The sequence below is a fragment of the Rutidosis leptorrhynchoides genome, chromosome 9 (genome assembly GCF_046630445.1).
Source record: "Rutidosis leptorrhynchoides isolate AG116_Rl617_1_P2 chromosome 9, CSIRO_AGI_Rlap_v1, whole genome shotgun sequence".
Lineage (NCBI taxonomy): Eukaryota > Viridiplantae > Streptophyta > Magnoliopsida > Asterales > Asteraceae > Rutidosis > Rutidosis leptorrhynchoides.
Window position 1 is genome coordinate 22,515,987 of NC_092341.1, and position 13,861 is coordinate 22,529,847.

The window sequence follows — 13,861 nt, forward strand, 5'->3', positions numbered from 1 at the left end:
ATGATATCTCGTTAATTTAATATAGAGATTTATAATTTGACGTATTTATATATAACCACATACGCTTGACTGGGTACGGTGGGTGGGAAATTTATAAATACGAATAATTGTTCATTTGACCGGACACGGGGATGGATTAATAGTCAATGGACTCATTAAAACAGGGGTGGATTACATTCAAGGGTAATTGGTGTAATTGTTAATAAAGTATTAAAACATTGGATTGCACGCAGTCGATAACCTAGTGTAATCATTAACAAAGTATTAAGACCTTGTTACAGTTTAAATCCTCAATTAGTTGGAATATTTGACTTCAGATATAAGGTTAATTTAGCGAAGACTCTCGCACTTTATAATTATGACCGATGGACTATTATGGACAAAACCAGATGGACATATCAAATAATCCAGGACAAAGGACAATTAACCCTTGTTAATAAATTAAAATCAACACGTCAAACATCATGATTACGGAAGTTTAAATAAGCATAATTCCTTTATTTTATATCTCATCGCACTTTTATTTACTGTCATTTAATTTATCGTACTTTAAATTATCGCACTTATAATTATCGCATTTTTATTTATCGTCATTTATTTTTACGCTTTACTTGTATTTTTAATTATTGTACTTTTATTTATCGTCATTCACTTTACGCTTTAAAATAAGTTCTATTCATATTTAATATTTTGCATTAGGTTTTGACTGTGATATAAGACTTAAAATCGACAAACCGGTCATTAAACGGTAAAACTCCCCTTTTATAATAATAATACTACTTATATATATATATATATATATATATATATATATATATATATATATATATATATATATATATACACACACACACAAATATAGTTAATAAAAACATAGCGTTAAACTCAGCTGTATCCCTGTGGAACGAACCGAACTTACTAAAAACTACACTACTCTATGATTAGGTACACTGCCTATAAGTATTGTAGCAAGGTTTAGGTATATCCATTCTATATATAAATAAATAACTTGTGTAAATTGTATCGTATTTAATAGTATTTTGTAATAAAATATAATCTATTTCGTACTACACCTCGCACACACCATTTGTGCATTTAGGATTGCATTTCATATAGACTTGTATGATATTATGTTTAAATAGGTTGCATTTGCATGTAGTTGCATTTCATGCATTTGGGTAAATTGGAAAAAACTGCAAAAATAGCTTTCGAATGAGTTGAAATGGATTTCGAAACTGCAAAAAACTGCATCAGGTATAAAAGCGACGCTTTTGACCTAGAAGCGGCGCTTTTGGATTCCAAGAGTGGCGCTCCTGCTACAAGAGTGGCGCTTTAACCTGTGATTTTGGATCAAAATTGGACAGTGGGCAATAGCGACGCTTTCTCATTGAAGTGCGGCGCTTTTATTTTCCCAAGAGCGGCGCTTTTACCTCTTCAGGAACGGCGCTCCTATTTCAAGAGCGGCGCTCCTGGACCTGGGCAGTCAAGTTTTAAATACGACTCAAACACTTCATTTTCTCCACCCGCTTCATTTATTCTTCCAAATTGCGGCTAAGTCTCAGCAACTTTGACCCTAGCACCACATTAACATTTTTTGTGAAGATTTCTTGCATTCTTATCATCATCTAACATGAGTAGAGTAAGATTCATGCTTCATTAACACTTATCTTCATGATTCTTGTTAGATTCTTGTTTCTTCTTATTTCTAGATCTTTAAGCAATTGATGATGATTATGCTAAATAGGTGATAAAACCTTGTTATTATCATGATTCCTAACATGATTTACATGTTTGATTTTGAAAATTTGCACTTTAAATTTTTAGGGTTCTTCCCAATTTGGGGGTTTTCAAAGATGATGTTTAATTGAGAATGTAATGATACAATAGGTCATTCCATGCTTATATGTTATGTCTAGATCAAAAAGGAACCAACTTTCATGCTTGTTTGTGGTTAAATTGAATTTAGGGTTCTTGATCCTTTGACCTTTGACTAACTTTGACCAATTGGGGTGTAATTGCAATTGAACCTTACTTGTTAATGATTATACTTGAGATGATATGACTAATTGTTATACTAGAATGCAAGCTCCTAGTTTTAAGCTTAATTTGACTTTTGATTTTGAATAGAGTTGACTTTTTGCAATTTAGTCATATCATTCATGATTGCATGTTGCGAAACCCTTGTCCTGAAATTAAATGTAAGGGGCATGTATTGTTCCATCAATGGTTGAATACGATATATTTAATTGATGCTAATGTCATAGAATCGTTTTTCCATGTATTGTTTAATGAATCAGTTTCAGGAAAGCGATAAAGGGAAGGAATATGAACGATCCACCGATGCTCATGAATGGTTGCAAATGCTTTTAAAGGATGAAACAATTCAAGATCAAGTGGTTAATAGGCTTCATATGTTAGTGTACCCGGCCAAGCACATCAACTGGACCGAATTTGAATTAGCAGGGTCAGGTCATCAGATTAGGGAGGCATTCACGGTTGAAGAGGGTAAGAAGGTTATGCACCCATGGGAGTTCCTCCTTTACATGAAAGAAAATGTCTATCCGTTGCTAACCCGTGAGTTCTTAGCATCTCTGAGGGTTAATTTCAAGGTCGGCTCGCCATGGCTCTACAACTACCTCACATTCAGGCTAGGGGTGAGGAAAGGCAAATGAACATGAGCTAATCCATGACATGTCTAGGTCTCTACACAGATTCTCATCCTGATTCCACCTTCATGTACTTAGCAAAATGTGAAACCTTCAACCCAAACGATTTTGATCCCAAGCAAGTGTGGAGTGAAATTAGCCATTTCAAGCTAACCCCTGATAATCAAGTTCCTAGTGCACTCAAAAGCCCCATACTTCGGTGCATCCAAAGGTTCTTTGCCCAATTTATCTTCCATCGAAAGGAGGATGTTGATAAGATGACGATGTTCGATATTTGGTTGATTCATAGTATTCACAAGAAGAAGCACATTCATCTTCCCAACCTTATCGCGAGTTATCTATTTGACGCAAGTGGCGAAAAATCTGAGCTCCCAAGTGTTGGTGGTCATTACGTGACTCGAATCGTGAAGTTCTTAAAAGTCAATTTCAATGAGTCGGAGGAGATGCCCATGGATCGCTTGGGTTATCATGAGTGCATTTGGAGGCGTGTCTAGATGTCAAGCCGACATTCAATGGGTATTTGGTAATCAATCTTCATTATGGTTTGTGAACAATTTATCTTTTGATTTGGCATGTAACTTAACTTAATTTGGTAATTATGTGTGTGAAACTTGGAATTATTGATTCGATGTGAGGTAGTATACTTATATTGCTACTCTTATACATGATCATCTCTATGTTTGTAATAATTTGACAATGGGCGTGCGTGGATATTCTTGTGGTTGTTTGTATTTCTCTTGCTTGTTGTGGTTCTTAGTGGCAGGACACACTTTTTGATGATTGATCCAAGCCTGGCATTAAGTTCAGGCGTCAAGCTCATCGACTTGCATTTTTGGTGATTAAGTTTCTCGAATGGTGACAACAAAGATCATTTGATCTTAACCGGTTCTTACTTTATTTTGTCTCATATTTTCTATTTCAAAATGTCCCTCACTTTCACTTATTCTATCATTTTAACGCAATGAGGGCATTACATCAAATTAAATGTAGGGGGAGAGTTAAAGAATCGGGCCATTTTGAACTTTTTCGAGTAAACCTATCACATACACTACAAAGTTTGAAGCTTGCAATGTTGAACATTTTTTGGAACAAGTTTTTAACCATTACATTAATTCATATCATAATCACTAAAATGGTTAAAACTTGTAAAATTTTCAAAATTTTTGGGAAAAGTAAAGTCTTTTTCTTGTTTTTCAAAACTTAAGGAAGTAAAGTCTTCCTTTTGTTCCATACTTGCAATTCACAAAGTGAAAGTAAAATCTTTCACTTTTCATATGATTTTGTGCGAAAATGATAAAATCTTGAGGAAAAATCAAACTTGTGCTTGAAAGTTAAAGTCTTTCATGCATGTGCACCAAAACCAAGTGTTTAAAGCTTCGTGCTTTAACACCTCCGGATGAATCGAGTCCATCCATTGTAGGGAGTCAAGTCTCCCGAATTTTGTTTTACTTTTGTGGGAGACTTCCTAATCCACACCATTTCATATTGACATTGGTTGTCTCATCATTTCATGATGTTTCAACCGCTGTATCATACCGTGGGAAGAGGAGCCACTGAACTTCACAAAGTACTATCCTTTTTAGGAGTAATGGCTTTGTGCTAGTGTTGCTGGACAACACACACCATAGCTAAAAGCTATGGCACACTTGTGCATTCAATTAACGGAAAGGTAGTAGCTACTTCCTACCTTTTCTCAACATAAGCATAAAAGCTTGTTACGTGGGAAGTAGATGAGTGAATAAAAGCTTCAAGCTTTGACACTCTCGGGAGAGTCAAGTCCTCCAAATGTCTCATTTTGGAAGTCAAGTCTTCCAAACTTGGAAGTAAAGTCTTCCAAGTTATGTTATGTTCCAAGCTTGGGAGTAAAGTCTCCCAAGTCATGCTCGATCCTTTTTAAGGAAGTTAAAGTCTTCCTAGTGCTTCAAAATTTGAAATTGGCGGACTCTCTTATTTTGCCATGTGGGGCCTTAATTCCACGAACCTCCGTCAATGCTTTCGCCCTACTATGAGAGAAACTATAAAGTGGTGATAGAAAGCTTGATGAGTTCCAGTCATCCCGAGCCGGGGTGGCCAATAAAGGTGGGGTACCCAGTCCCTTACCTTTGGCACACCCACCGTAACCGTATACTTAGAATTGACGATTATTATTTGGAATTGACGACTATTATTTGGAATTGACGAAAAATAGGTGTTTTGGGGGCATAGAGGTGGAAGAGGGATAGCCATCGTGGGTTGATGAGGTGAGCATTCTTTTTGGAAGCATATTCTCTACATGATGTAATTCTTGATTAGTAGTGATGTGTACGATGTTCAAGGCCCTTATTCATTTTGGGTGCATTTTATATATTTTGGGTACACCTTAAGTTTGTTTGAGTAGATTTGTGTTAGATTGTGATTGATTCGGAGATTTGATGTGATTGATTAGTTTGATGAGTTTATGGCTATCCCGTGAATCCTACATATTTGGTCAAGGTCAAGGAGGTCTAAGTTGAGTTTATGAAGATTTGATACTTTGTGATTGATGTTTGACGACCTTCTCGAAGATGAAGTTGACTTTGGCCGGGGGAATGATTGGTTCGGGTAGACTTAAGCTTGAAATGTGTTTATGTTAGTATTTGAGGATTGAAGATTCGAAGGTGTGCTAGTGAAGAGATTATTTGGAGCTTGCTTTGACCTTGTGTTAGTAGAAGAAGATGATGTTTGTGCTTGGTCCTAAGCAATTGCAAGTTTTCGGAGAATACTCTAGCCATCAAGTGCATATTCATGGAAGGTATCAATTTGCACCCAAACTTTTCGCACTTTGGCATTGATCACTTATTTGTTCTCTACTTCCAAAGCTTGTTTTGTCGATTTGTTTGCTTGAGGACAAGCAAAGATTCAAATGTAGGGGGTTTGATATCGCTCCATTTATATATGTTTTATCTCGCGATATCTCCCTCACTTTGTTCGGTTTTTGATGATCTTGGAGCCTATTTTGTGTGATATTGAGCTAAATGACAATTTGGGGGTTAAGGACTTAATTTGGTGTAAAATTGACCAAATCTTGATCAAAGGTGGCTAAGGAAATGACAAGTGCAGAATTCATCATCAAAAGCGCCGCTCCTCAACTAAGAGCGCCGCTCCTCTGGAGCAAAAGCGCCGCACCTACATCAAAAGCGACGTTCTTATGCACATTTTGGCTCCATTTTCCACCAGTGGCCAGAAGCGTCGTTCCTACAGCCAAAAGCGCCGCTCCTATCTAGCTAAAAGCGGCGCTCCTAAAGCAAAAGCGCCGCCCTTGAATGTTGCCAAAAGCGGCGTTCCTGATCAAAAGCGCCGCTCCTTACTTAAGCCAAAAGCGCCGCTCCTAGTTCAAAAGCGGCGCTCCTGTCGCTGTTTCAGCCCAGATTTTCAGCACTATAAAAGGAACAAGATTAGGTTATTTTTCATATGTATCTTTAGAGAGCAGCTACCACAACTCCGAATTTCACATACAAAACCCTAATTTCATCATCCATTGGTGTTTAAGGGTGGATTCAAGGAAGCTAGCTCAAGATTCATCTTAGATTTACTCTAGATCTTCATCATTTACATTTTGGGTTGTAATCTTCACTTTTCTTCATTTACTTTGCATTAATTACTTGTAATAACTTTAAGATGATGATTGTTTATGTTTCTATGCTTATTATTAGTTTGATCTTAGCCATGATTGGCTAAATCTCTTGTGTTTGCTTATCTATGAATCTCTAATGCCAGTGTTTGCCCCAAAATCAATTGAATAATATTGTTTGAATGAATTACATGATCATGTGTCATTGAGTTAGCTAAAGATCCATTGCTATGAGTTTGTTTTAGACATAACTTTGATTACATATGTTGAGTAGCTCTCTTAGTGATTTGAGAAGTGAATCAATGTGTGCTTCAACACCTTGGGTGATCTAGACAACTAGTTTAAGAATTTCAAGTGATTGTGTTCTTGATCTAGGTTGGTTTTCAATTGGCCTTTAGTCAACATAGTAGTGCCGATTATCTTAAGTGATTTCGATAGTTGGGGGTTTTAAGTGATTTCAACCTAAGCATAATCTCAATAACCAAATCATGCTTAACTCGATCTTAGAATACAATGCTTATGTGAATTCATGGAGTGTTATTTGATTTGAGATTTGGTAGTAATACTAAACATTTAATAGTTCAACAACTAATGTGATAGCAAAATGGGCAAAACGGGGCAATCCAAGCTAAAGAAGATTAAATAAGTGAACACTTCTTAGTTAATTTGATTTAATTCTTAATACTTCGTACTTATTTCTTGCTACTAGTTTACTTGTTAAGTTTAAGTTTGTTTAATCGTGCTAGTTTTAGTTATTAATCAAAATCAATCAAAACCCCCCAATCAAACAAACCCTAGGACAATTGATAGTTTCAAATATTCGACTTACACCGCTCTTTTGGGACGAACTTGATAAGAATACTTACATTGAAGTGCTATAATAACTGGGTTCTAAGTGCTCGTTAGTTGTGTGTGCTTATTTGTGTGTGCTTATTTTTGTGTACTTACATTGTAGTGCTCGTTAGTTGTAGTGTTGGTATAACATTGTTTGGTTTGCTAACTGTGTGCTGAGACATGCGTTTATAACTTGGCTTCTTATGGGCGAAAAATTGAAGACACAAGATAAATTGCAAGCATGGGAAACCAGATTCAATTCGGGTGTTTCGAGTGTGTGTGCTTTTTGTTCGCAAGTTGCTGATTTGCATTCACATTTGTTTTTTGAATGTACATATGCATCGCAGATATGGAATTATAGTAAAAGTCTTTCAAAAATAGCGATGGGTGCCCCTTCATGGCAAAATGTTATTTCTAGCATTGATACGATATCAGGGAAGATGACCTATAGTATTATTGTTGCAAAGCTTGTTTTTGGAGCTTCGGTTTATTTTATTTGGCAGGAACGGAATAGGCGGCTTTTTTCGAGAAAGGCCATGGGTTGTGACAAGGTGAAAGAGCTTATTTTTTCGACTGTCCGGATGAAGATTATGGCAATTAGTTGGAACAATACCAAAACGTTCAGGCTATGAAGGCAGATTGGAAGATACCTTAAGTTGTCCGGTCTGTTTATGTTTGGTTTTGGTTTGGTGTTAGTGTTGGTTTTTTGCTTTATGGTCCGTTGGCTTTAGAGGCATGTCTCTTTAGTCGTTCTTGTGCTTCCTTGTATCATTTATTTATTCAATATATTTACCGGGTGAATACCCTTTACCCAAAAAGATGTATCGTAACACACGCATTGCTCATCAGTTAACAACACTTCAAAAAAAAAAAAAAAAATTTTTTTTTTATTTTTTTTAAACACTTCAAAATTTTGACACCATTTTGTTTCACATTTCAAAATTTTTGATGCCGTATTTTTTTCACGCTTCTAACTGATATTCACATTTTCAAACGTAGAAAACTCATTCAGAAAGTCTCTCATATGTATGGTGTTTGATGACCCAAATACTAAAGTGTTAACCAATAATAATAATGAAATAAAAAATGCTGAATAACTTTACTGTAGTAGTTAATTAAATTTCAATTTTAAAAATGTATTCAAAAAAGTTTGTGTAATTTTTTTTTTTCTAATGTTTACACAAAATAAACTATTATGAGATGTGCTTCATGTGATTAAAACAAAATTATGCACGTTAATGAGATATTGTGCATTTGTGCTCGATGCACAAGCCACAAGATATGAAATTTGATGTTAAATTAAAGTAGTCAATTTCTTAATTTATATTCCTAAAAATAACGACTATTTTTTCGGTTAATTTTGAGTATTTTAGCAACTATTTTCACGGATCACTATTTCCACATTCCTCTTAATTACCCGTAATTGCATTCACTTGGGATCATATTCTATTTGTTTCCTCTCTGTTCCATTTACAGACGTATGCATTGTTTTATATCGTTCATTACTCGTATTATCATTCATATAATTTGAATTTATTTATTCACATTAGCACGATATATGTTCTGATCACATAATTTTAGTATGTTTATATGTGCATTAAAATTTAAATTATGTGACGATTTTAGGATCGAAACTCAAATGGGTCCTTTACAATTTGGGTGACTTTTGTAAAAAGATTTTCCAAAGAGTTGCCATTTACCTTCAAAAAATCATAAATTTTAAAAATAAATGGGGCCAATATCATTACATTTTGTGGTGTCTTATCTAATTTTGAGCAGTATTTTGTAAAGAAAAATTTCAAACTAGTGGTGTCTCTATAGGTTTGTACATAGATTCACCCTTGTCAAATGATTACTTTTGTTCAGTCATCTTGTTTTTTATTTTGCAGGACTGAAAATGTCTAAGGTATTGCTACATGGAACACTTCATGTTACGATATATGAGGTTGATAACCTTCAGGGAGACGGTGGCGGAAAGAATGTATTTGGGAAGGTATAAACATATTCTTTGAAATTTTGATCGGATTTAGATGTACCCCATTGTGTTAATAGATGGTGATGATCCTTACACCGACATCTTTAGGCATACATCACTAGACATGCTTTAAATATGGTACTGTACAACACTTTGAAATATATTGAGTGATGTATGGCAAAATATTGTGATGTATGGATCACCTTCCTATATAAAATATAAAATACCTTAATATCATCCCTGCAAGCAAACTGAAAATAAGTTTAGGTGCTCGCAATGTGTAACAGACTAATTATGGTCATCACAATAGGCAGAGCAGTAGAGGCTTAGAATTACACATTTATAAAAATAATTGTGTATTTCTGTATACATATCAGCATATTTATGTGTGTGTATATATATATATATATATATATATATATATATATATATATATATATATATATATATATATATATATATATATATATATATAACTTTAACAGTTTCAATTGGTAGGAACTACTGCATATAAAATGGGGCAAAAAATGAATCATAACTATGAATATATAGTTTCATACATTAGTTATCTGTTTTTTCAAGAATGTATTGAAAGTTTGTGACATTTCATAGATTGGGTCAGAACTCATAACTATATGTTATTCTCTTTGTTAAAGTATATAAAATGGTTTTAGGGATCTAATAAACTATGATAAAATAAAGATTTTGTTTTTTAATCTTGCAGCTTATGGCAAACATACAAGAGACTGTTGGATTTGGGGAAGGAACTCCCAAAATTTACGCAACAATCGATCTAGAAAAATGCAGAGTTGGACGAACTCGAAAGATAGAAAACGAACCCCAAAATCCAAGATGGTTCGAGTCATTCCACATCTATTGCGCTCACTCAGCTTCGAACGTTATTTTCACAGTTAAAGATAATAACCCGATTGGTGCAACATTACTTGGACGGGCTTACATGCCTGTTAGTGAACTAACCGAAGGTGATGAAGTAGACAAATGGCTCGAAATCTTGGACGAAAACAAGAACCCGATATCATCTGGTGCTAAGATTCATGTCAAGTTACAATTTTTCGATGTTACACGAGATCGTAATTGGGCTCATGGTATAAAAAGTGGAAAGTACCCTGGTGTACCTTATACGTTTTTCGCTCAAAGAACAGGGTGTCGAGTTTCATTGTATCAAGATGCACATGTGCCTGATAATTTCATTCCAAAAATATCACTTGCAGGTGGAAAGAACTATGAGCCGAATAGATGCTGGGAAGATATATTTGATGCGATTAGTAATGCGAAACATTTTATTTATATAACCGGATGGTCTGTTTATACTGAGATCGCTTTGATTCGTGACCCGAATAGGCAAAAAGAGGGAGGTGAGGTTATGCTTGGTGAGTTGTTGAAAAAGAAGGCGGATGAAGGTGTTCGAATTGCTATGCTCGTGTGGGATGATCGAACTTCGGTTGATGTATTTAAACAAGATGGGTTAATGGCTACACATGATGAAGAAACCGAAAACTTCTTTTCAACGACGGATGTTCATTGTATTTTATGCCCGCGTGATCCTGATGATGGTGGTAGTAAGTTTCAAAACTTTCAAGTTTCGACGATGTTTACGCATCATCAAAAGATTGTAGTGGTGGATCATGAGTTACCGAATGGTGGATCGAAAAGGAGAGTGGTTAGTTTTGTTGGTGGTATTGATTTATGTGACGGTCGATATGATTCAGCAACGCATCCGCTTTTTGGGACACTAGATTCGATCCACCATCACGATTTTCACCAACCGAACCACACTGGTGCTTCAATAGCGAAAGGTGGCCCACGTGAGCCGTGGCATGATATCCATTCTCGGCTTGAAGGACCGATTGCGTGGGACGTTTTATTCAACTTTGAACAAAGATGGCGAAAACAAGGTGGGAAAGATGTGTTGGTTAACTTAAGACAACTTAATGATATCTTAATCCCGCCATCTCCGGTTACATATCCCGATGACCAAGAGACGTGGAACGTTCAACTTTTTCGGTCGATTGATGGTGGGGCCGCCTTCGGGTTCCCGGACTCACCGGAAGAAGCGGCTAAAGCAGGGCTTGTAAGTGGGAAAGATAACATAATTGATAGAAGTATTCAAGATGCTTATATTCAAGCTATCCGAAGAGCGAAAAACTTCATTTATATCGAAAATCAATATTTTCTTGGAAGCTCATTCGCGTGGAACTCTAAAGATATTAACATCAATGAAATCGGTGCATTGCACCTTATTCCGAAAGAGCTTTCTTTAAAAATTGTTAGCAAGATTGAAGCAGGCCAAAAGTTTATTGTTTATATCGTTGTCCCAATGTGGCCTGAAGGGATCCCTGAAAGTGGATCCGTTCAGGCCATACTGGATTGGCAACGAAGAACAATGGAAATGATGTATAAAGATATCGTCGGAGCTCTACAAAAGAAGGGTATTGATGCGGACCCACGAGAGTATCTAACTTTCTTTTGCCTCGGAAACCGTGAAGACACAAAGAGCGGAGAATATGAACCTACCGAAGCACCTGAACCCAACTCGGGTTATCACCATGCCCAAAAGAACCGGCGTTTCATGATCTACGTGCATTCGAAAATGATGATAGGTAAGTGTTAACTCTAAACTTGCAGATTTTGTATTGATTGCTTATTTTTGGTTTAACTAAATTTATATATATGCCTTTAGTTTGTGCAAAAAAAGGTTTCTACTTAAGTGTATATCTTTAACTGATTAATGCCTTAAAACTATAGGTGAGAAAATGGCCAGGTTGGGTATTAGGTAAAACGGGTTGACCCTCTAATGATGCACCAATATAAAATTTATCATCCTAGGACAAAAAATGTTGGTTAACCTAACCTACCGAAACTTGTTTCAACCCATTAATGTTTAAAAGTCTTTTCAATTATTGCCCAGTTGGAAGTGGGCTTGCTCAAGCCAACCCATAAAAAGGCATAGTTTTAATTATCCTAACATGGGCTAATGTTACAAATCTAGAAACCACAATAAACTTGTTTATTGGGCTCAATAAAACCTCCAAAGAATATTTCTAACGAGAACTCTTATTGTCGTTAAGATGCAAATTAAAAAGACTTGAATTTTTAATAACTGCCATGTAAAAGTCAACATTATTCACTTTGTATAACACATTAATGCACCTTAACAATAGCTATAAGTGTTGTCCTTAGAAATAATCTAAATAGTCATATAAAGCTGTAAAATGATGATGATGTGATCATTAAGTTAATTACTCTTTAATTTTCATAATGATGATGTCATAATTATATATAAATTTAATTAAAAAAATAATACGAAATCTTTTATAAAAGGAAATATACAAATCTCTCCTAAATTATAATTTTAGTTTTCTAAAAAAAATTAAAAGGCATTTATTATTACTAATTATTATTATTATTATTATTATTATTATTATTATTATATTATTATTATTATTATTATTATTAAAAATACAAATACTCAATTTTAAACGAACTTTATTATTATTATTATTATTATTATTATTATTATTTACTTTTAATATAATAATTATAATTATATTATTATTATATTATTAATATTCAAATATGGATTTTTTTACGAAATTAATTACGTTACATATGTATGTGAAAATACATGTCTCTATATATTTGTAAAAACAACGAAAAGTTTCTTAATCAAACGGGTCATTAAAATAAATCACTTTAGCATTTACATTCACTTAATACCTAAAATATGTCATTAAATTGTTTCATTTAAACAAACCTGTGATTTCACGGGTAATTTCACTAGTCAATAATTAATTGTCTAACATCATACCTACCATGTTACAGTTGATGATGAATACATAATAGTTGGATCTGCCAACATCAACCAACGATCAATGGACGGTGCTCGTGATTCAGAAATAGCTATGGGAGCTTACCAACCGTATCATTTAGTGGGGCGACAACCCGCTAGGGGTGAGATCCACGGGTTCCGTATGGCGTTATGGTATGAACACCTAGGCATGATTGACGAGACATTTGAGCACCCTGAAAACGTTGAATGTGTACAAAAAGTGAACGAAGTTGCTGACAGATATTGGGATATGTACGCAAGCGAAAATATCGAACGTGATCTACCGGGCCATTTGCTTCGATATCCTGTTGGTATTACTAGAGATGGTAATGTTACTGAATTGCCTGGACATCAAATGTTCCCTGATACAAGTGCCAAAATACTTGGTACTAAATCTGATTACCTTCCTCCTATTCTTACCACTTAAAATGAGTGTTCGGTAAAATTTTTGCGCGTTAATAAGCAGTTTTTGTTGCTGAATAATAAGCAATGTTTGCATAACAGTTTGAATTTCTGCATCATCAGTGTGCACACGGTTTTGTAAGAGGTTTATTTTTCCTCAAACTAGTAGGCTAAATAATATATATGCAACTTCTTGTTTAAATTTTTGTAGTGTAGAAATTAACTATGTGTACTTCTTGCTTTATTTCTCCCTTATTTAAAACACAAAATTCATGAATAGTATAGTCTCCCTTATTTAAAACACAAAATTCATGAATAGTATAATTTTTATTTTTTACAAATAACACAAACTTTTCACTTTTACAAATTGACCATAAAAATTTTCAATATTATTTAAAATTAACTATAAAACTTTTCACTTATTACGAATCAATCATATAATTTTTCACATTTTAATAATTTATTTTTATTATAATAATAATAATAATAATAATAATAATAATAATAATAATAATAATAATAATTATTATTATTATTATTATTAT

General features: G+C 34.4%; 2 protein-coding genes across 3 annotated transcripts; both read left to right on the top strand.

Annotated features, from left to right (window-relative positions):
- The first annotated feature begins 7,292 nt into the window (after positions 1 to 7,292).
- On the top strand, positions 7,293 to 7,721 carry LOC139867822 (uncharacterized). The gene has a single exon (XM_071856173.1). The coding sequence runs from the start codon at positions 7,293 to 7,295 to the stop codon at positions 7,719 to 7,721; it is 429 nt and encodes a 142-aa protein (XP_071712274.1).
- Positions 7,722 to 8,986: 1,265 nt separating this feature from the next.
- LOC139867305 (phospholipase D alpha 1) lies at positions 8,987 to 13,341 on the top strand. 2 transcript variants are annotated; one of them, XM_071855656.1, is made up of 3 exons: positions 8,987 to 9,082; positions 9,789 to 11,685; positions 12,908 to 13,341. In XM_071855656.1, exons 1-3 carry the CDS (start codon positions 8,987 to 8,989, stop codon positions 13,339 to 13,341), a joined length of 2,427 nt encoding a protein of 808 aa, XP_071711757.1. The 2 variants fall into 2 exon arrangements, with proteins under 2 accessions (XP_071711757.1, XP_071711759.1); XM_071855658.1 differs by having other exon boundaries at positions 8,987 to 9,070.
- Positions 13,342 to 13,861: the final 520 nt, after the last annotated feature.

What these genes read in the sequence shown, in the direction of transcription:
- LOC139867822 (XM_071856173.1), top strand. Translation starts at nt 7,293, where the DNA reads ATGGGCGAAAAATTGAAGACACAAGATAAATTGCAAGCATGGGAAACC.
- LOC139867305 (XM_071855656.1), top strand. Translation starts at nt 8,987, where the DNA reads ATGTCTAAGGTATTGCTACATGGAACACTTCATGTTACGATATATGAG. An exon ending in GAAAGAATGTATTTGGGAAG is followed by an intron (nt 9,083 to 9,788) that starts GTATAAACATAT and finishes TTAATCTTGCAG; the next exon opens with CTTATGGCAAACATACAAGA. An exon ending in GCATTCGAAAATGATGATAG is followed by an intron (nt 11,686 to 12,907) that starts GTAAGTGTTAAC and finishes ACCATGTTACAG; the next exon opens with TTGATGATGAATACATAATA.